This window comes from Cervus elaphus, chromosome 11 (assembly GCF_910594005.1).
Source record: "Cervus elaphus chromosome 11, mCerEla1.1, whole genome shotgun sequence".
NCBI lineage: Eukaryota > Metazoa > Chordata > Mammalia > Artiodactyla > Cervidae > Cervus > Cervus elaphus.
Genome location: NC_057825.1, coordinates 12,550,408 through 12,572,576, shown reverse-complemented (window position 1 = coordinate 12,572,576; position 22,169 = coordinate 12,550,408). Strand labels below are relative to the sequence as shown.

At 38.1% G+C, this 22,169-nt stretch overlaps 1 protein-coding gene across 3 annotated transcripts in view; it reads left to right on the top strand.

The window, feature by feature from the left end:
- Positions 1-22,169, top strand: part of RABGAP1 (RAB GTPase activating protein 1) — a 162,921-nt gene that overhangs the window by 109,948 nt on the left and 30,804 nt on the right. For all 3 annotated transcript variants that reach the window (XM_043916904.1, XM_043916906.1, XM_043916905.1), the window contains 4 exons: positions 14,419-14,532; positions 18,004-18,078; positions 21,168-21,293; positions 21,904-22,047. In XM_043916904.1, coding sequence (XP_043772839.1) covers positions 14,419-14,532; positions 18,004-18,078; positions 21,168-21,293; positions 21,904-22,047 — 459 coding nt within the window. The remainder of the gene's footprint in view (positions 1-14,418; positions 14,533-18,003; positions 18,079-21,167; positions 21,294-21,903; positions 22,048-22,169) is intronic.

The following is a 22,169-nucleotide window of genomic DNA, read 5'->3' as shown; positions in this document are numbered from 1 at the left end:
AAGTGACTTATCCAAGGTCATACAGTTAGCAAGTAGGAGCGGCAGTTTTTAGAAATAGAACTGCTTGACCCAGAGTCAGTATTCTATGACATTGTGTTCTGTTACCTGGTGTGACCTCGGTATAGCGCCTAAAATCTGTCTTTGGTATTTGTCAGAGGTCCAACTCCAGTCTTCACATAGTTGTGGCCAGATTCTGAAATGCCTTCAGTTACTTCCATATTTGTGGAAATCTAGTTACACTTTGTTATGTGTATGATGTGTTTGGAGTGGAAATTTTGAAACATTAATTACTGAATGTGTTTAGTCTCTCAGGCATGTCCGACTCTTTGCAAGCCCGTGGACTATAGCCCACCAGGCTCCTCTGTCCCTGAAATTTTTCGGGCAAGAATACTGGAGTGGGTTGCCTTTTCATTCTCCAGGGGATCTTCCTGACCCAAAGATCAAACCCACATCTTCTGCATCGCCTGCATTGATAGGTGGATTCTTTACCACTGAGCCTCCTGGGAAGTCCCAATTACTGAATACCTATACAGTATTTCAGTTATTTAAATATGTTAAAGATTAATTTCTTACCTTCCTTTGGTTGAGCTTTCAAAGTCTTTTATTAAATGTTATCCAGTGAACACTTTACTAGAGTTATGAGATTTGTATCTGAGAGTAAATCACCAGGATAAATATACAAAGTAGTGTTTACCCACAAATCTGGTTTACACTGAAATTCCTGCTTACTGCACTGGTGTGGAATAACAGCACTGCAAGTTTGAAAGAAAACTAATTTGAAGATAAGTGGTGCTAGTTACATAGGGACAAGTAAAATTATGTTTGTATAGGTACACATTTTTATGTTCTTGAAATCTGAATTTAAGGTAAAAATGTACACTGTCAGTGTTAAGTGAGCCCATCAAACATATTTACTTCTAGAATTCTGATTGCTTAAACTATAAATGGAATTGAGGGCTTTAATATGTTTTATGGGTTTCCCAGGTGGCACAGTGATAAAGGAATCTACCTACCAGTGCAGGAGATGCAGGAGACACGTGTTCAATTCCTGGGTCAGGAAGAGCCCCTGGAGTAGGAAATGGCAACCTGGTCCAGTATTCTTGCCTAGAAAATTCCATGGACAGGGGAACCTGGTGGGCTACAGTCCATGGGGATGCAAAGAGTGGGACACAACTAAACATGCATGCACACACAGTTTGTTTTTTACAAGTACACTGTACCTCGTATTACTGAGGTATTGAGGTGTACCTTATTAGAATATTTGCAATTCAGAGAAGTAGGAAAATGTAAATAAGAAAGAGATTTGGGAGATAGAACATTAAGAAAATGATTTTACCTCAAAGTTGTTGGTCCCTATTTATTCATTTTTAAGCATAGTACTTCTTAAATTTCATTTTCCTTCTTTTGAGTTTTTATTCTAGGGAATTTTAAAAACTAAGTCTTTAAAATCACTTCTGACAATCTGTAGCTGACTTTTAAAGAGCAAAATGTAGCCAAAAAATTATTTTATTTCTGAGAAATATATAGTGAAGATAAGATAGAGCATGGTGGATTTGAGTGGAGTTGTTTTGTTTTCTTAAGTATTACATGATGGCATTTAACAAAGCATTTATTTCATTCCAAATAATCTTTAAGAAGATCTAACTTTTTCTTTAGGCAACAAGTTACTTTGGAAATAATCTTCTCTATGCTGGTTATTTCTCATGGCAGCCTTCCACTGCATTTTCTTTGTTTGGGTACTTTCTTTTTCTTCCTGCCATTCTTAGCTTTCTATTTTTCAACTTGAGTTTACAAAGGGTGTGTATTCAAAGAGTTTCCGTCAGTTCCCAGTACCTTGTTAATCCTGAGAAGTTACTCAGTGAGCCAATTCTCACAGTAAGGTATAAAAATAGTCATCCAGAAAAATTACAGAACCTGGTACCACTGTGATTTGAACTTATGGATGACTTTCAAAACCAAGATGGGACCAAAAAAACAGTACAAATGTTATTTCCTTAGATTTTTGTCTGCACGAATTATTTTAGACAAGCCTTACACTTTAAGAAAGCAACAAAGCCTCGCTAGTGCTTTCTCATACACACTAAAAAGAGCTTAAGAATTGGGGACAAGAAAGAAATCACCTAGAAATTAATTACATGAACAGACTCTTTTTTTATTACTCTTGAGCTTGTACCCACAGCATTCATTTCAACAGTTTTACTCCACAAATCAGTCCAGCATTTTATTGAGTGCCTAAGTAAGTGCAAATCTTAATATGGTACATTTGTTTCAATTAGTGAACCAACATTGATACATTACTATTAAGCAAAGTCCATGCTTTAGATTTCCATCGTTTATTCTTAATGTCCATTTTCTCTTCCAGATCCCACCTAGGATACTACATTTTGTCTAGTCCTCCTCTCTCTGTAGGCTTCTCCTGTTGGTAGTAGTTTCTTAGACTTTCCTTGTTTTTGATGACTTTGGCGGCTATAAGGAATGCTGGTCAGGTATTTTATAGAACCTCCCTCATTTGGAATTTGTCTGGTGTTTTTCTCATAAGTTTATGAGTTTGGGAGAAGAAGAACACGTAGCAAACTCCCCTTTTCATCACCTCACATCGAGGGAACGTGCTGTGCTGTCAGCATGACTTGTCACTGCTGATGTGCACCTTGAGCACCCCACTGAGGGCATGTCTGTCAGATTTCTTCAGTGTTGTTACTTTTTTCACCCCCTTACCATCCTGTACTCTGAAGGAAGACTCTGGGCACAACCAACAGAGGAGTGGGCTCCCTCCATGAGGGCAGGGTGTTTACATAAATTATTTGGAGCTCTCTCTGGAAGATTGGCCTCTTCCCCTCTGCCCCCATTTATTTACTTATTTGTTCATTTATTTATATAAGTATAGATCCATGGATATTTATTTTATGCTTAGCTTATAATCTAGTATTACGTCATTAATTTTGTTGCTCAAATTGTTCTAGCTTTGACTACTAGAAATTCTGTTTGGCACATACTTCCCTTTGACATGTTCCCATGGTTGTGGGTGGTTTTCTTTGTGGTGTGAGTTGGGGGGAAGTGCTTCCTTATCGTCTGCCAATTCTCGATGTTCTAGGATTATCTTGTGTATTTCCTGCCCCAGTCCTAGAATCAACCTTTTCCATAAGGAGCCTGGTTCCTTTTATTGGTAAATGGTATTGGAAACCAAGGTCCTGGCACGAGATGTGTTCATTGCTGACTGACTGACTGTGTGTGTACTCAGTCGTGTCTGACTCTGTGATCCCATGCACTGTGGCCTGCCAGGCTCTTCTGTCCATGGGATTGCCCAGGCGAGAATCGTGGGGTGGGTTGCCATTTCCAGGTTGCCTCTTTCAGGGGATCTTCCTGACTCACGGATCAAACCCATGTCTCCTGTGGCGCCTGCATTGGCAGGACCACTGAGCCACTTTGGGAAGCTTCTCAACTGACAGAACGAGGGAATATTTGCATGATAGTGCCTTTCTTTCCCCTCTGTATTTGTCAACATGTGGGTTCAGCAAAAAAATGCATTGGTGAGAGTGGGATGGAGTCTGTAAATTTTATATGCCATTCTCTGCAACTTTAAGAGACAGTTCTTATATACAGACCAGAAGGAAGCTGAGACAAGTGTATAAGTGACGGTTCCAAAACAGGAGGGCAGTTACTCTAAAGGTGATACCAGTGTCCTGTATGAACTGGAGTGTGCAACTTTCCTGGAGGACAGATTGGCACTGCAGCTCAAATCCCAGAACACAAGAGCTATGCTGGATTTTTAGGGAAAAGAGTGATTGCACAGATCATCGCTTCCCCTTCAGAATCACAGCTCTACTTCACAGCTTTGTTTATAGGAAAAGTAGTAGAACAGCCTGAATATACCAAAGTCTGAGATTCAGCCTAGTAAATTATGGCCATGTTCAGTTCAGTCGCTCAGTCGTGTCCAACTTTTTGTGACCCCATGAACCACAGCACGCCAGGCCTCCCTGTCCATCACCAACTCCCAGAGTCCACCCAAACCCATGTCCATTGAGTCCATGATGCCATCCAGCCATCTCATCCTCTGTAGTCTCCTTCTCTTGCCTCTAATTGTTCCCAGCATCAGGGTCTTTTCAAATGAGTCAGCTCTTCGCATCAGGTGGCCAAAGTATTGGAGCTTCAGCTTCAGCATCAGTCCTTCCAGTGAACATTCAGGATTGATTTCCTTTAGGATGGACTGGTTGGATCTCCTTGCAGTCCAAGGAACTCTCAAGAGTCTTCTCCAACACCACAATTCAAAAGCATCAATTCTTCGGCGCTCAGCCTTCTTTGTAGTCCAACTCTCATATCCATACATGACTACTGGGAAAAACCATAGCCTTGACTAGACGGACCTTTGTTGGCAAAGTAATGTCTCTGCTTTTAAATATGCTCTCTAGGTTGGTCATAACTTTCCTTCCAAGGAGTAAGCGTCTTTTAATTTCATGGCTGCAGTCACCAACTGCGGTGATTTTGGAGCCCAGAAAAATAAAGTCAGCCACTGTTTCCCCATCTGTTTGCCATGAAGTGATGGGACCGGATGCCACGATCTTAGTTCTCTGAATGTTGAGCTTTAAGCCAACTTTTTCACTCTGCTCTTTCACTTTCATTAAGAGGCTCTTTAGTTCTTCTTCACTTTCTGCCATAAGGGTGATGTCATCTGCATATCTGAGGTTATTGATATTTCTCCCGGCGATCTTGATTCCAGCTTGTGCTTCCTCCAGCCCAGCATTTCTCATGATGTACTCTGCGTAGAAGTTAAATAAGCAGGGTGACAATATACAGCCTTGACATACTCCTTTTCCTATTTGGAACCAGTCTGTTGTTCCATGTCCAGTTCTAACTGTTGTTTCCTGACCTGCATACAGGTTTCTTAGGAGGCAGGTCAGGCGGTCTGATATTCCCATCTCTTTCAGAATTTTCCAGTTTATTGTGATCCACATAGTCAAAGGCTTTGTTATAGTGAATGGAACTCTCTTGTTACTGTCCACTAAAAATGCTAGGGAATAACTGTCAAATAACAGAAAAAGAGGCTTACGACATTTTGCAGTTAGTAAAAGTTAATTTTCAAAACAATATAAACTCTATTTTAAAAATAATTATATAAAAGCTAGGCATATGCTCACCAAACATAAACTACAGTTATTTGAGTTGTGAAATTATCTCTTTTTTTCTTATTTTTTCCCCAGTATTATAGAAATGCTTTATTAAAATAAGAAAACAAAAAGGGCTTGTTATTATACTAAGAAAATTACAGGTTAGATTTGTCTTTTTAAAATGCAGTAAGGTGTATCATTGAACTTCCCTGGTGGCTTACATAGTAAAGAATATGCCTGCAATGCAGGAGACTTGGGTTCGATCTGGGTCGGAAGAGCCCCTGGAGAAGGGAATGGCAGCCCACTCCAGTATTCTTGCCTGGAGAATTCCATGGACAGAGGAGCTTGGCGGACTAAAGTCCTTGGGGTCACAAAGAATCGGCCACAACTGAGTGGCTAACACTTAAAACTTAAAGCTGTATCATTAATTTGGGCTTATGTTTGGGAAACAGTGACTAGTCCCATTTGATAAGAGTATGGGAACGGGAAATAAAGATTCAGATTTTAGCGTGAGGTTTTAATTCTCTGTATTTGTTTAGTGAATACATTTTTAAAGTGCTATTATTTTATAGCATTTTAGTAAAATTATTTCCAGCAATGTATGTTACGCATTCCATTATATGAATGGTAATATGTTTGTCTTTTTTTTTCCCCTATTAATGGACATTTGAGGTTTCTAGTTTTTGGCCATTGCAAATAATATTATTATAAACATTTTTCTATATGTTTTTTCCTCTTAGATACATGGTTTTGTTTCTTCTGTGTGAAACTGAAATTTGGAGTAAAATTGCTGGGTCTGGGTAAATGCCTATTTAACTTCACAGGAAACTGCCTTGTAATTCATTGAAGTGGTTGTGTCATTTTATATCTCCACTAGCAACAATGATTTCTAGTTATTTCATATCCTCACCAACATTTGGTATTGTCTTTTTATTTTAGCCAGTCTAATATGTTTTAATGTGTATGTTTAGAATTTCTGAGTTGTGTGTACTGTTTGTGTTACTGCTTGAAATATAAGGAACAATATGCCATTATTTACTGCATTGCTGCTATAGAAATATACAAGACTTTGGAGAGTTGACTTTTGTGAAATACAGCAAATATTTTTAACATTCATTATTACATGGGGAAAAAGTGTTCAAAGGCATATACATTTCAAGTTGTGGTACCTTGTTTGTGGTAAAATTTCTGCAAGTAAAACATATGAAGTTAATCAACAGTAACATGTCAGTGTATTCTAAATCATTCCAAAGATCTCTCTGGTCATGTTGCTGGTGACAAGTTATCATGTTGTATATTTAGGGGACTTGGCAAACTTCGGCAAATCCAGCATGCTTCTTGTTTTGAAAATACAGTTTTATTAGAATGAAGAAGTGCTTATTCATTTACATATTGTCTTTTTACATATTTACTGTGCAGAGGGAGAGTTGAGGAAATGTTTGCCATCTGGCTCTTAACAGAAAAAGTTCACAGAATGTTACTACTGTACAGTTGTATGGCAGTTTTGTTTTCTTCAGGACAGTAAAGCTGTTTTTTTTCTTACGATAAATGAAGCAGCTAAAACATAAAGCCAGTTGATTAAAAGAACTACATCTGTGTGACTTCAGTAGCTTTCAGCACATATCACCTTACAATAGTTTTTCCATTTCTTGTTCCTTTAAGGTTTAATTGTTCTTCATGACTGCCTTAAGTACATTTGTAAGTTCAGTCGCTCAGTCATATCCAACTGTTTGCGACCCCATGGACTGCAGCACACCAGGCTTCCCTGTCCATCACCAACTCCCAGAGCTTGCTCAAACTCATGTCCATCAAGTCTGTGATGCCATCCAACCATCTCATCCTATGTCGTCCCCTTCTCCTCCTGTCCTCAGTCTTTCCCAGCATCAGGGTCTTTTCCAGTGAGTCAGTTCTTCACATCAGGTGGCCAGAGTATTGAAGCTTCCACATCAGTCCTTCCAATGAATATTCAGGACTGATTTCTGTTAGGATTACTGGTTTGATCTCCTCGCAGTCCATGGGACCCTCAAGAGTCTTCTCCAACACCACAGTTCAAAAGCATCAGTTCTTCAGTGCTCAGCTTGCTTTATAGTCCAACTCTCACATCCATGCATGACTACTGGAAAAACTGTAGCTTTGACTAGTTAAAAAGTTTCACATTTGTAAAAACTTGACAGTCTGCTGAAAATATGTACTTGGTTGACTAACTTAATTTGGCTGTGAATACTGTCATCCAGTATACATTATGCTAACAAGTTTCCTGTATCAGCTATGTCTATGTTTAACTACTTAGAAATAAAAAGACTGTGTATCATGGTATAAATCTTAATTTTATAAGCACTTGAGTTTGGATGGTTTACAAAAGCTCTTTTCTGTGTTCTCTTAGGAAAGAATTGTCCAAAATGTTACTGTGATTTGTTTTCAGAATCTTTTCAAATTTAACAATGTCATTATTATGATAGGAACTTACAAAATCCATCATTGTTAGAATTTTTGGATCATTTTTGTATAGGTTGGCCTCTGGCAAGTCTAATGGATTTATTCCCAAGTTCTTCAGCATATTTCCTAAGACCAAATATTTTAAGCAAGTGGTTTGCATAGAGCTCCTCAATTTATTATCATTCTTGAAGGCTTCAAAAATGCAGTATGTGAATTTTCAAAGTCACCACCTCTGAAGGGCATTTTACCCCTTACCCGATGACTTCCATGATCAAACGGTTAGAGGGAAGGCAGATGGATGAGAACTAACCAGTTACAGAGTTTTTTCAGAGAAGTTTTTTATGTGTTCCTATTCTATGTACATTTGAATTTCTAAATCATATCTCTCTCATAACTGTGTATCCATTTTCAAGTTATCTTTATCATCAGTCAGTCTGTTATAACTGACACAGCTGGCGTAGAATATTTTGAAGCTTTTTGTACTTCTGTCATTCTTCATATAATTTTCTAAGTTTCATGTTTGTCTTAAGCCACAATCTATCCTTCATAGCCTGTTTCAGAACTTCCATTTTTGTTTCATAAAATTCCAGAGTGATTTCATCTGACATTTTAAAAAACCAGAAATCTCTTTTGGAAATACAATTACAGTGGAGATGTAATTCAAGAATAGAATTTACAACTTTTTCAGAATAATTTATTGTAGCTGAACTTCAAATGTAGATCAATAACATGTCCATTCATCATTTTTGAAAAGTTTTGTCAATGTGAAATTTATTTTAATTATTGTTTTAGTGCTTTAAGTCCTCTTCCTCTTTTTTGTTTTTAAGTTCTAGAACCTTTCAGAAACTACTTAATGCTGCTTTGGGTCATCTTCCTTCAATGCTTTAAAATTATCATTCTGATTTTCCAGGTCTTCACTTGATTGAATTATTCTCTACAGAGTGTTCCAGGTAGTAGCTCTCCTCTCATCACCAAGAACTCATTCTTTTTAGTAGAGGCTCTGACTGGCTTGCTCATTGTGGTTTTAATTGACATTGTCCTGGTAACTGCCTTTTCATTTATTTATCTAATGTGTCTGCTCAAATTTTTGCCCATTTTATTAGGTCATCTCTTTAAGTTTTTATATATATTCTGAATATAGTTCCTTTTCAGATGCATGTACTACTGGCCTATTTCTTTTCTTAATGATGTATTTTATAAGCAGGAAATTTTTAATTTTGGTGAAATCCAATTATTTTTCCTCTTAATGACTCTAGGGGTACAATAAGTTTTTGTCATGCTGCACTTTCACAATTGAAGCTGAGACTTTTATGGTCTGTTGCTGTTTGAGCTATTCATGAAACAGTTTTATTTCAAATAAAGATTTCTTAACTCCCAATATGCCTGTAGTTTTCTCTTTGTGTTGCTATTTTATATTCTATGTGTTTGTTAAAATTAAAACTGAGTTTTAATTTTAATTCAGGGGAATTCCATGGCAGTTCAGGGGTTGGACTTGGTGCTTTCACTGTGGGGTCCTAGGTTCAATCCTTGGTTGGGGAACTAAGATCCTGCAAGCTGCACAGTGTGGCCAAAAATAAACACATACATAAAACTGAGTTGAAAAGAATTCACATATCCTAGGCTGAATAAAAACTATTAACCCACAGTAACATATATTTTTAATATAGACTCCTTTTCTTGTAATTTCTCTTGATAACTGCAGGGTGATTTATTTTGCATTTTGAGCTGAAGGGCCCAGTCTTGACTCTGTTCTGTTTCTTTCTCTTTTGCTTTGAGAAGAAGCGTGAATCTTTATTGTCACATTGTAGTGGAAAATGTTGAAATCATCTAAATGTTTATCCACGGTAGAATAGATAAATAACTTCATACATAAATAACTACATAGTTAATAGAGTTAAATGCACTTGAGCTATGTTTATCACCATGGATTAATCATTAAAATATAGTATTAAACAAAAGAAGCTACTGAAGAAGACATGGATTATAATGTCATTTATAGAAAATACTTTAAACGTTCTGTAAAGGGTATATATGGTTTATAGATGCTATATTCATATACATATATTAATACATGCATCTATACACATATATGTACATAACATATACATTAAAACATGCCTGCCAATGATAGCAAAATCAGGATAGTGGTTAACTGTAAAAGAAGGAAGAGGGCATATGAGATTGGAATTAGGTGTACATTGTTGTATCTATGATGTTTGCTTTCTTAATCTTGATAATCTACATGTGTATTCATTATATGTTCTCTATACTTTCAGCATTACTGAAATATTTCATAATAAAACCCCTGAGTAAGCAAATTTTCAGTTTTGGGGTGGCTTGGTAAAATCAGTATACTTCCCTAAAGGTACTGATAAGACACTCAATTTTTTTAAATAACTTTAATTTCTTTTGTTAAAAAATAAGGAGAAGCCACAAGGGGGGTTCTCATCTATTTCTCATGACAGTTATTCTCTTGCCTGCATATGACACAATTTGAAAGTCACTAATGAATCAATCATTATAGCAATCTTGGTTTTTTCAGGTATTTAGTCAGAATGTCTTTAATTATTAATAAGGTTCTCTTCTGATTTAGTCTCCTGCCTCTTTCACATGAGTCTTGAATTAATAAATGTTAGCATTAGAGATGGTTTGGGGAGAGCTGTTGATCACATGAGCATTGTCATCACTCAATTTTAAGGAAGCTTTTGGATTTTTCTTAGATATATTTATCAAGCACTAGGTGTGTGTCATGATTTTGCTAGGCTCTGTGGAAGTTACAAAACTAAACCAACAGTTTCTACCCCTATGTGAATAGTTTTATAGGAAGATAAGACATATAAAAGTAAAAACAATACACATTCTGTGAACCGTGTGTGTGTGTGTGTACTCTGTATAACAGTGTGTGTGCACACGCATATTTGTGTGCATGAGTATGTGCTTATTTGTGTGTGGATGTGTGTGTGTTTAGAGGACAGCCCCAGCTCTCAGGGTACTGGGTGCTTTGCTTGCTTTCACTTTTATCAAGTGTTTTATATATGTGTCAGACGGTTCTGGAAGCTCTTTGTTGTTGTTCAGTCACTAAGTCATGCCCCACTCTCTTGTGATCCCAGTGGATTGTAGCCCACCATGCTCCTCTGTCCATCAGATTTCCCAGGCAAGAATACTAGAGGGTTGCCATTTCCTTTTCCAGGGGATCTTCCCAGGTGAGCTAACCCATGTCCCCTTCATTGCAGGCAGGTTCTTTACCACTGAGCCACCAGGGAAGCCTTGGAAGCTCTTTCTTTACCTGTTTATAATTTATAGATTATTTAATGTAACCATCATTACAGTTTTATAAGGTAGGTGATATTAACCAGAGAAGATAAGCTTACCTTAAGTTTTTCAGCAAAGTAAGGGAATAGGCCAGCTTTTAAACCCAGGTACGTCTGACTCTAAGCTAAGCCCCTGGTTTTAAGCCCTTAAAGATGAGTTGGCATCCTTTTCATTTTTTAGGTACATATAGCTAAACTAGTACTGGAAATTCTTCATCTAAAGGACCTGAATCATCCAGGGGCTCTTGTTTGGTTGTATGTGTATGTCTTTTGTTTGTTTGCCATTTTAAAATCACCTTTATTTAGATGTGATGTATGTACAATAAAATTCACCAGCTTTAAGTGAACAATACATGTTTTAATTAGTACCACAGATGTGATGGATAATAATTCCATCACTTCAAAAAGTTCTGTTAGTTCAGTTCAGTCGCTCAGTCGTGACCAACTTTTTGCAACCCCAGGGACTGCAGCACGCCAGGGTTCCCTTTCCATCACCAACTCCAGAGCTTACTCAAACTCGGTCCATAGAGTTGGTGATGCCATCCAACCATCTCATCCTCTGTCATCCCCTTCTCCTCCTGGCCTCAATCTTTCCAGCATCAAGACCTTTGCCCAGACCTTCCTGGCCTCCGGGGGTACTGCCCCACCAAGGGGCAGGCTGCGGGGACTGGGTCCAGACATGCCCAGTCATCAGGTCAGCATCAGGTAGCCAAAGTATTGGAGTTTCAGCCTCAACATCAGTCCTTCCAGTGAACACTCAGGATTGATCTCCTTTAGGGTGAACTGGTTGGATCTCCTTGCAGTCCAAGGGACTCTCAAGAATCTTCTCCAACACCACAGTTCAAAAGCATCAATTCTTTGGCACTCCACTTTCTTTACAGTCCTACTCTCACATCCATGTAGGACTACTGGAAAAACCATAGCTTTGACTAGAAAAACCTTTCTTGGCAAAGTAATGCCTCTGCTTTTTAATATGCATATTAAAAAGTTCTCTAATAGCTCTTAAAAATTAGCCTTTCTCCCTTGAGCCCCAGCCCCTTCCAAACATTGATCTGCTTTCTTTACTTTGTAATTTTGTCTTTTGTAGAATTGCATATACATGGAATTATAGAAAGTAGTCTTTTATGTCTATCTTACTTCATACAGTTTTCATGCTTTTGTGATCTATCATGTTGCATATCACTGGGTTTTCCCCTTTTACTGCTGAGTAGTATTCCGTCACTATATGAATGTACCACAGTTTCTTTATCCATTTACCCACTGGAGCCCGGTTTGGGCTATCAGGAATCACATTGCTATGAACATTTGAGTTCAAATATTTACATGTATTTTTATTTTCATTTCTCTTGGATGACTATGTAGACATGAGTCACTGAATTGCATGATAAGCATATGTTTAACTTTATAAGAAACTTCCAAACAGTTTCTATAATATTTGTACCATTTTGCATTCCCACCAGCAATGTATGAGAGTTCAAGTTGTTCTTCACCCTTTGCCAATCCTTTGTATATTGGGTACTTTTCATTTTAGCATTTAGTGACCATGTAGAGAAATCTCATTGAACTTCTAATTTATATTTTGCTGATAACTAATGATGTTTTCGTGTGTTTATTTGCCATCTCTGTGTCTTCTTTTGTGAAGCATTTATTCCATCTTTTACCACCATTCCCCTCCTCCCTTTAAATCAGTTGTTTGTCGCCTTATTTATTTTGAGAGTTATATGTTCTGGATATAAGTCCCTTATCAGATAGATTTAATAGGTGATTTATCCTGTTCATGGCTTACATTTTTCATGTTTTTAACGGTAGGTTTTGAATATTAAAAGATTTTTAATTTGATGAAGTCCAGTTTATCATCTTTTTCTTTATGATTTTGTGACTCATAGGGACCCCTCTAGGTAGCTTTGCAGACCTCTTTCTGTTCAGCTTTCCTGTTTGGTACTCTGAGCTACAGACTCTTAGCTACCTTGCCCTCCCTGAATTCTGCTGTCTCTTTTCTCAATTCAGGGAGGTACTCCCTATCCCCAGCTCTGTTTCCGCTCCATGTGTTACAGCCTAGAAGCTGCCACCAGGCAACCAACCACTGTAGTCTTAATTCTCACCTTGCAGTTTGTGCTGCAGGGATCACCACAGCTCAGAGCTGCCCTGACTGTTGTTAATGATGCATTAAAAACTAGTAGTCAGAAAAAATAAAAAATCCCGATAGTCTGCCAGTAAATCTCTTTGGAAAGCAGTTTGGCAGTATCATTGTAGGCTTAAATAGTTTGCAGATTAAGAAAGAGCATAGGCTTAAAGTTAGCTCACTAGTGATGGAGGTTGAAAGGATGAGACTAGTATTTAAGCATACAAACTTGTAATGAGTAGTAAATGAGCCAGAAATCTAATGCACAGTATTTTGAATGTAGGCAGTAGTAATACTGTAGGCAGTAATATAATACTGTACTGCAGCTACAATGCGATACTGCTATACTGGCAATCATTTTACAATATAGTGTGAATGTATCAAAGTGAAAGTGTTAGTCACTCAGTCCACTCTTTGCAACTCCATGGAGAGTAACATGCTCTACACTTTAAATTTACATGATGTTGCATGTTAAATTTATATAGTAAAATTTTTTTTTAATATAAAGTTATTTTAGATTCCACAACTGTAAAATATTCATGGCCCTGGGAACCTGATTACCTAAAAGGCTAGAAAAATTACCAGACCAAAAAAAATATATTACTAATTTTTCACTGGAAACAAGAGTGTCAGGCTCTTGGATGCTGTGCTGAAATAATGCAGTCTCACTGAGGAGAATCAAGTCTGTTGTCTTAGCTATGAGGACAATACGTTGTTAAAACAGAAGGCCATGTTCCTGTGCTACAGTTCTTCACTGCATGAGCAAATAAAGTTTAACAAAGGAAAGCTGTTAGAAATAGCTGGGTGTTTGGCATATTTTGTGCATTACTGATATTCGTTTAGTTTTAATTACTCATTGTAGAAGAGGAAACAGTTTTTCTCCATTGGTAAAAAAGCAAGGGATATTTTCCCATAGCCCATTTGAATATGTAGGCATTTGATAGTCTCGTTTCATATTGAGTAGAAGGCTATGTGTTTTTATGCCATTTGCCTCTGGGTAAATTCCAATCCGGGAACTTCTCTTTTCCTTTTGAGAACCTGGCCCATGAGTTTTGTGCCAAAGGATCAATTAAAGCAGCAATTTTTGTACCCAGTATTTCTAACCGGAGCATTTTGCCTCTTTCTTTTGAGGTTAGATTGAGTGTTTTCCTATGGGAAATCCATTTTGAAACACATATTCCTTCTTAACAATAGAAAGGTTATCACCTGCACTTCCTTGCAGCAGGGATGGAGTATACATGAGGTGTATAGAGTGAAACGAGTCTCTTTTCTGTCTTCCTTTTTTTCCCTCTTAATATTTGCTTTTCCTTCCCTGAAGACGCAGGCACGCATGTGTGTATGTATGTTCCTGCAGCATTTTAAAGCAGGTAAATTAGAAGACGACCTTGTTGTATTAGCCTAGACAAGTACATCCATCTGAACCTTCTGCTTCCTGGTGTTTCCACAGGAGTCTCCCCAGGACAGTGCTATCACTCGTGATATTAACCGGACATTCCCAGCCCACGACTACTTTAAGGACACAGGAGGAGATGGACAAGATTCCTTATATAAAATATGCAAGGTATTTCATACCCCAAAAAGACTGTTTTAGGCGGTAATATTCTGTTTCTTTGAAATTATGCAAAAGATAACTGCAAAATGTAATTTGTATTTTATGTCCAAGAATGCAAAAAAAAGAGAATAGTTTTTGTAAAACCAGAAGAAACAACATAATTTTAGATTCATGGTGAACAGGAAATAATTTAACATAAAATGGTAGGATTTCTTTTAATCAGGACTTTCAGTCAGTAGTTCCCTGGCACCACATTTAGACTTGCGAGCTGGTTTAATGTCACAAGCCTCTGAGTCCTACAGCATCGCAAACTCTTTTTTAGTATTCACATTGTAAGTGATGAATTTGACCTTCTTGGGCCTCAGAACTAGGCTTTGGTCTATTCCCTCTAAAACTAAGCAAGTACCTATTTAGCACTTACTATATAGGAAGTACAAGCAAGGCACAAGACATACCCTCAAGGAATTTGCATATTATGGTTGAGAAGGCAAAACCAACGGCTAGTTTTAGGACAGACTAGCAATAAAAGACAGTTTCTCCAATGATAAATTGAAAGTGTTAGCCACTCAGTCATGTCTGACTCTTTGCGACCCCATGGACTGTAGCCCACCATGGAATTCTCCAGGCAAGAATACTACATTGGGTAGCCATTCCCTTCTCCAGGGGATTTTCCTGACCCAGGATTGAACCCGGGTCACCTGCATCGCAGGAGGATTCTTTTCCATCTGAGCCACCAGGGAAGCCCCAGTGACAAACTAGATGCTTTAAACTATAAGGACGCTTGGAACTTAGCGAACTGTTTCTTAGGTTTAATTTCAGTTTCCTCATAGAACTTACAGAGCTATCATTTCTGTTGTGATCCTCTTCTCATCATCCTTTTTAACCCCTGCTCAGTTGTGCTTCCCGTTTAAGGAAACAATCTAGCTATCCCTCACCTTCCTGCAAAATGTCACAGAAAGAAACCCTGTTCTCACTGACTCTGATCCCGTACTCCTGACCCCCTGTGCTGTGGTTTCTCTCTCATGATGATCTTAATTACAGCTTTATCTGCTCCTGATTTCTCCCCTTTCTGGTTAAGCTCTCACTTCTGTAACAGCTTCGTTGATTCCCTCCCTCGTGACTTTTTCTCTCTCTCTTGCAAGTTCCTAAAACAGAGGCCTTCTTTCTAGGTGCTCAGCCACTGGTTACTGTAGCTCTCCACTGTCTACCGGGGTGACTCCTTCCACCCTACAGTTGTCACCACTGCATAAATGTTTCCAAATCTACATTAGCTCAAGGCCTGAATTTCCAGCTGCTTTTTGGTCTCCTTGTGGAAGTCTGTCAAGTATATCAGAAAAGGTATAATAATAATACAGTCCATTTAAAAACATACTTCGTTATGAAAATTTTCAAACATCCGTAAAAGTTGAATAGTGTAAATGAGTTTGTGTATATCCCTACCCAGATACAAAATTTATCAACATATTGCCACAGTTGCTTCATCTTCCCTTTAAAAAAAATTTTCCTAAAGTGCTTTAAAGCAAGCTTCAAACATCACAGTCCTGAAGTCTTCACCATACATCAAAAAAATAAGATCATTATCTACTGGTGGCATTAACGAGCAATACTATCCAGTTGCCGTTCCATGATCAGTTTTCCCTAAATGTCTGTACAGTTTAGTTAGAATCAGGATCCAGCAATATTCCTACTGTGGTTAGTTGTTACATCTCTTTTAATTAAAAACAGTCCTTCTTTTACCCCTATGCCATTGTCTTGCTGAAGATACAGTCATTTTTCAGTTATTTTTCTGTTCCTTCCTTTGGCCACGTTCAGTTTGATGGTTGTTGTCTCTTGTAGCAGTACTTCCCTCTATATTCACTGCCCTGGTACAGGCCACTATCATATGTTGCTGGCACTTACATAAAAGCTGCCTTGCATTAGTCTCCCTGCCTTTGGGTTTGAGCCTGTTTATTCTTCTCTCTGTGTTGACCCTAGAACAGGATCATTTTAGTGGCCTCCATTAAACCCACAGAATGAAATAAAAATTCCTTAGTTTATTTCCTGGTTGTAAATCCATTAGCTTAGTATTAAAGGCATTCTGTAATATGTCCTGGCTTATTCTGTAAATATTTTATGCTTCAATGACATTGAACTTCTCACTGTACTCTAGTTGATTTGCTTGTCAGACTTCCCAAGTGAACTGTGAAATTTTCAAGGGCAAGAATCATTTGTTACATATATGAGCATCTGTAGCACTTGGCACGGTGCATGCCATCTTATAGTAGGTGCTCATTAAATGTTGATGAATTAATGAAATGCCTTTTCTTCCCCATATTTCCTTACAGCCCCCGTGAACCTTATATTTCAAACATTTCCCAAGTGTGTTACATACTTTCATGTCTGTATGCATTCCTTCAGGCTTTTCTGTGAACCTGAAAAATGCTCCCCTCCATTCTATACCTATAGAAAATTCAATACATTTTTATCCCAGGACATAATTGATAAAGCCATACACTGAGTTCTTTACTTGAGGGGACTGAGAATAATACATCAGCTCTATTATATAAATACTGTGATTATTCTCATCCTACAAATAAGGAATGTAAGTAGTGGGCCTAAGTAAGTCAGACCAGGATATTAGCAGTTGTGGAGTTCCAGTACAACTGTTAACTGTGAAACCTTTATTCTTTCTTGACTAATCAAATGTTGTTTGCTACCTTCATCTGTATTGTCAAACAGCTTTCCACAGAGCTGTGTTAGCATATGTTACTGCTAGTTTTTAACAGCCTTAATGAAACTGGTTTTAACACTTGTTAGTTTTTACTGATTTGATAGTTGGAAAGTTGTCTCATTAAATTATAAAAGATCATTTCTAAATCTCTCTGTGCATCTTGTCTTTGGAAAAGATGGGTGTTTCTTATTCTATAGGCCCTCTCATCAGATGAGCTTTGACAGAGTGGGGGATATAAGGAGATTATATTGAATTTCACCTGAATTTATGAGAGCATGTTTACACATACAAACATTGACAGTGTTTGGTGAGTGCCTGGTATGTGTTGATGTGCTGCTAGGTTGAACAGGGCACCGCCCCTGCCCCTATGAAGTTAACAGTCTAGTAGAGAGGAGGAACCTCTAAAACGCAGTGTGTTAAGTGCTGTAATAAGTATACATTTGTAGTAAGTACCAGAGACCTACCGAGGAGAGAAAGAATCCTGGGGGAATGGGATATGTTTGGAACCTCAAGGAAGAGCGCATTTCCAGGCAGAGAAGGAAAAGCATGAGCAAAGACAGACAGACAGACTCCCGGCTCCCAAGGCAAGGGGCCTAGGTTCGATCCCTGCCTGTTCAGAGAACTAGATCCCCCATACAACAACTCAAAGACCTCACATGGTGCAACGAAGACCCAGTGCAGCCAAATAAATAAAGTTTTGTGTTTTGTTTTGTTTTATTTTTAAGACTGGCTACATTCATTTACACCTCCTGTGGTTTTTTTCCCCCCAGGCTTATTCTGTGTATGATGAAGAGATTGGCTATTGCCAAGGCCAGTCATTTCTCGCTGCTGTTCTGCTTCTCCATGTAAGTAATTAGGTCTCTGTGTGTACTTCTTAACACATATCCTGCCTCAGACTTGATCATGGCTTTGTATTGCCTTTGGGCAGACTCTAGTGCATGAGTGTTAACTCTTATATCTGGAAACCTTTTCCTTAATATAATGGCATCATGGGAAAGAAACATGGTAAAAATAAATGACAGTGTTGAAAATTGGTACAAGGGTAGAACTTTCTGTATTACTGGGATAATTGGATAGACTTTAGTCTTGGTTAAACCCTTTGGGGACGTTTTATCTTCTCTAGCCACTGTCATCAGTCTTTATTTTGAGATTTATGTATTGGACTAGGAGGGAGAAGTTGGCTTGCTTCAGTGCCATTTTATTCATTCATTCAGCAAAGACCTTTATCCTCCCTCTTCTTAGTGTTTCTTTAAATCCACAACCGAATTGAAAAATTGTTAAGGTGAACACCTGTATACACTTGACTTAATTTATCAATTCAGTATTCTTCCACACTGCCTTTTCTGCATCTCTTTTCCTTCCTTTTTCACACACACAAAACACAGGTGTTTTATATTTTTATGGAAAAATTTGTTTGAAATTACTTTTGGATAATATAAGTAGCAAATATCAAAATACTCCACTCCTAAATACTTATGTATGTATCTCCTGAGGACCTAACCAGAATATCACAGGCAAATCTAACAAATTCAGTAATATTTTACCCACAGTCCATATTCAATTTTGCCTGTTTACTCAGTGAAGTCCTTATAGCTCTTTTTTTCCTAACCCAGATCAGTAAAGATTCAAACATCGCATTTGATTGTCATTGCTTTTTATTTTTTTAATCTAAACTGTCCTCTTTGCCTTTTTGTGTGTCCCATGCCATTGACAATTTGGAAAATTCAAGCAAATCACCTTGTAAAACATCCCAGATTCTTGATTCGTCTGATCATTTCCTCATGATTCAAGTTAAAATGCTTGGCAAAAATACCACACAGATGATGGTAGGAGAGTTCTTGAGCACTTGTTATGGTCTGAACTGTGCTAGATAGAGATCAGGAGTGAATAAAGTAAATATGACCCCAGCCCTTGTGGATGCAGAGCTGGTGAGGCTGCCTATTTGTAGGCAAAAAAGCAGTGCAAGTATGTCATTGTTAATTTCAGTGGCTCTATGAAGGTACAGTGAAAAGTGTGATACAGGATAATAACAAGGAAGCCTCATTTACAGACTTCTCTGGCAAGGTAACCTTTAACATGAACCCTGAAGAAGGAGAAGGGACATCCATTCTCTTTTGTACTTTTCTGTATCATTTAACTTTCTTTAAACGTTGTTACAAAAATAATAGAACTATTTTGAGAACTAGAGTGGAGAACTAGAGCATTCCCAGCAAAGAGAATCATATAGTATATGGAAGCCCTGAAATGGGGAAAACTTGGCCTCTAGAAGGAACTGAAAGAATGGCAGTATGACCGGAGCATCAGGAGCCATGGGGAGTGGGGAGTGAGCTTGAGAGGTCAAGACCAGCTTGAAGGAGGGCCCTGGAGGCCAGGCCACACAGTCTAGATTTTGTTTCTCTAAGGAGAGGAAGTTGTTGAAGAGGTTTAATCCATTTTGTGTAGGTTGTAATAAAACTGTAACAAAACTACTTTACATCTTCTTGCTATGAACCTAGGTGATTGGTATTGGTAGGCATGCAAAAATGTGACAAAGCTATGACATTGATAAAGAAGAGGTAAAGTTTTTTTCCCCAGTCTTATTTACCTGTCATTGACAAATTAAAACTATGTATACAAGGTGTAAAATGTGGTTATTTGATATACTGTGCATGGTGAAATGATTCTCACATTCAAGCTGATTAACACTTCATCATGAGGTCAAGTTTTAAATTTTTGTTTTGTTGTTTTCATCATACTTCAATATCTCAGAGTCTCACCAAGTCTATATGATTTGTTTTTGTTCTCAACTTTAGTGCAAGGACATTTATCCCCATTTAAGTATCACAACACTTTTAAAACGAGTTTCCCGATCAAATCCCCAGTGTCTTGGTTTGAACTCTGTGCTGCTTGCCATTGTGTTTAAAATGAGTGTTTGCTTCAGAGCAGGGGCAGATGTGCTGCGTAACATCAGAAATGCCACTCTAGGCAGGTCGCGTGTCCCTCAGTGAGGGAAGAGTTTAGTTCTCTTGATGATAAAGACCTCAAAGGTCTGGTCCTTTGCCCCCGAAGCCCTTACCTTTCCAACAGTGATTTGCTGTCCTCTTCTCATTTCATTTCTTAGTCTGATTTGCCCTTTAGCTCTGCTTTATTCCCAGTGTCTTTGCTCAGCCCACCGTCATCATCATGTTCAACAGAAACCCATTCACCTTCCTGACATTTGAAAAGCTTACTATGGTCACATCATGCCTTAAATATTTCCAGTGTTCTTTTTATATTTTGAAAACTAGCCATTTCGCCAGGTTCTCAAGAAGACATTTTTCCGTAAAGTTACGGAAGATATATAAGTGAGTAGCATCTGTAAATAGAAGTGAAGTGTGGGAGGCTTTTTTAGTATTTTAAGTGTTACTGTAAGCGTTACTATAATACCTGAAGCATTACTCCAAACATTAGAATACTTAAGGTTCTTCTGTAACTAGCCGTGTTTTTAGCAACGATGAGGAAGAAGAACATTTTTACTGAAATGAATTAACAGTTAAGGAGGTAAAATGATTTAACAAAGGTCTCATGATTTGGGGATGGTGGAACATATACTTAAGTGTAGTAGGCCTATTCTTAACTCAGTTCAAATCCTATCCTCCCTCTAAAGCCTATTCCTAGCTCCCTCTGGAATACTCAGTCTTTTTTCTTGTGTTCCCACTGATCTTTCTCACTAATTCATTTTAGTTATTGTATGAGATTTAGTTATTTAGTTATTGTATGAGAGGCTCCTCAAGGACAGGAACAGTGTCTGACATAGAATAGGCATTATTAGTTATTTCCTGGTTGAAAGAATGAATGTTATAAAACACAACACAACTGAGATCTGAGATACTACATACCACTGAATTTTACATACTGAGAAAACTTCTGTATGTGTTTTTGATCCTCCCACCCCTTCCCTCTTTCCCTGTTACAGATGCCTGAGGAACAAGCGTTCAGTGTTCTGGTCAAGATCATGTTTGACTATGGTCTCAGGGAACTTTTCAAGCAAAACTTTGAAGATCTGCATTGCAAATTTTACCAGTTGGAGCGCCTCATGCAGGTAAAAAGAGAATCCAGCTCTCATTTGCCGATAAGGGTGCAGGACTGGGAAGAACAGGATTGAAGAAATGGTGCCAAGGAACAGTGGTGATTCCTTAGCCATCCAGGATCAAGGACAGGTTTAATGTTTTTCGTTTCTCTCTATGTGATAATGATGCCAAGATTAATAAGGTGTTAACGTGATGGGTGTGAGCCAGGTTTTCAGTCTCATAAACACCCAGAAGATCAGATGGGTGTAGGAGCCTTTATTTTAACACAGCAAACTCAGTCAAGAAATACTTACCAAGGCTCTGAAGCTGACTGGTTGGGAATCTCCTAACAAAAGTGAAACAAACTTTCCCAAACATTTCATAACTTAGAAAGAAAAACTATCCTTTCAGATATTTGTCACCATGTGGGGATTCCTCTTCAGAGCCACTTTGTGAACTGAAAAGGAGAGCCTAGGGCCAGTTTCATACCAGATGATAGGTGTTCTTCTGAGCGCTTTTTCAGTTTTTAGGAAAAAACAAATATATGACATTTTTGACCTATTTTTGGCAGATTTATGAGCCTCCTGAGTGAGAGTTAAACAGCTGCATATGTGCCTAAAGCTAATCAGTTTGCTATTTCAGGAGTACATTCCTGACCTGTACAACCACTTCCTGGATATCAGCCTTGAAGCACACATGTATGCCTCCCAGTGGTTTCTTACGCTCTTCACTGCAAAATTCCCTCTCTACATGGTCTTCCATATCATCGACCTGCTCTTATGTGAGGTATGTGTCAGAGGCCACAGCACTTAGGCTTTTGTTTGTAGTCTCCTTCCTGCTCAGAGTGCAGCTCTGTTCCGTATGGCTGATGAGTGCTCCAAACACTATCTCTGTATTTAAGCTAGGAA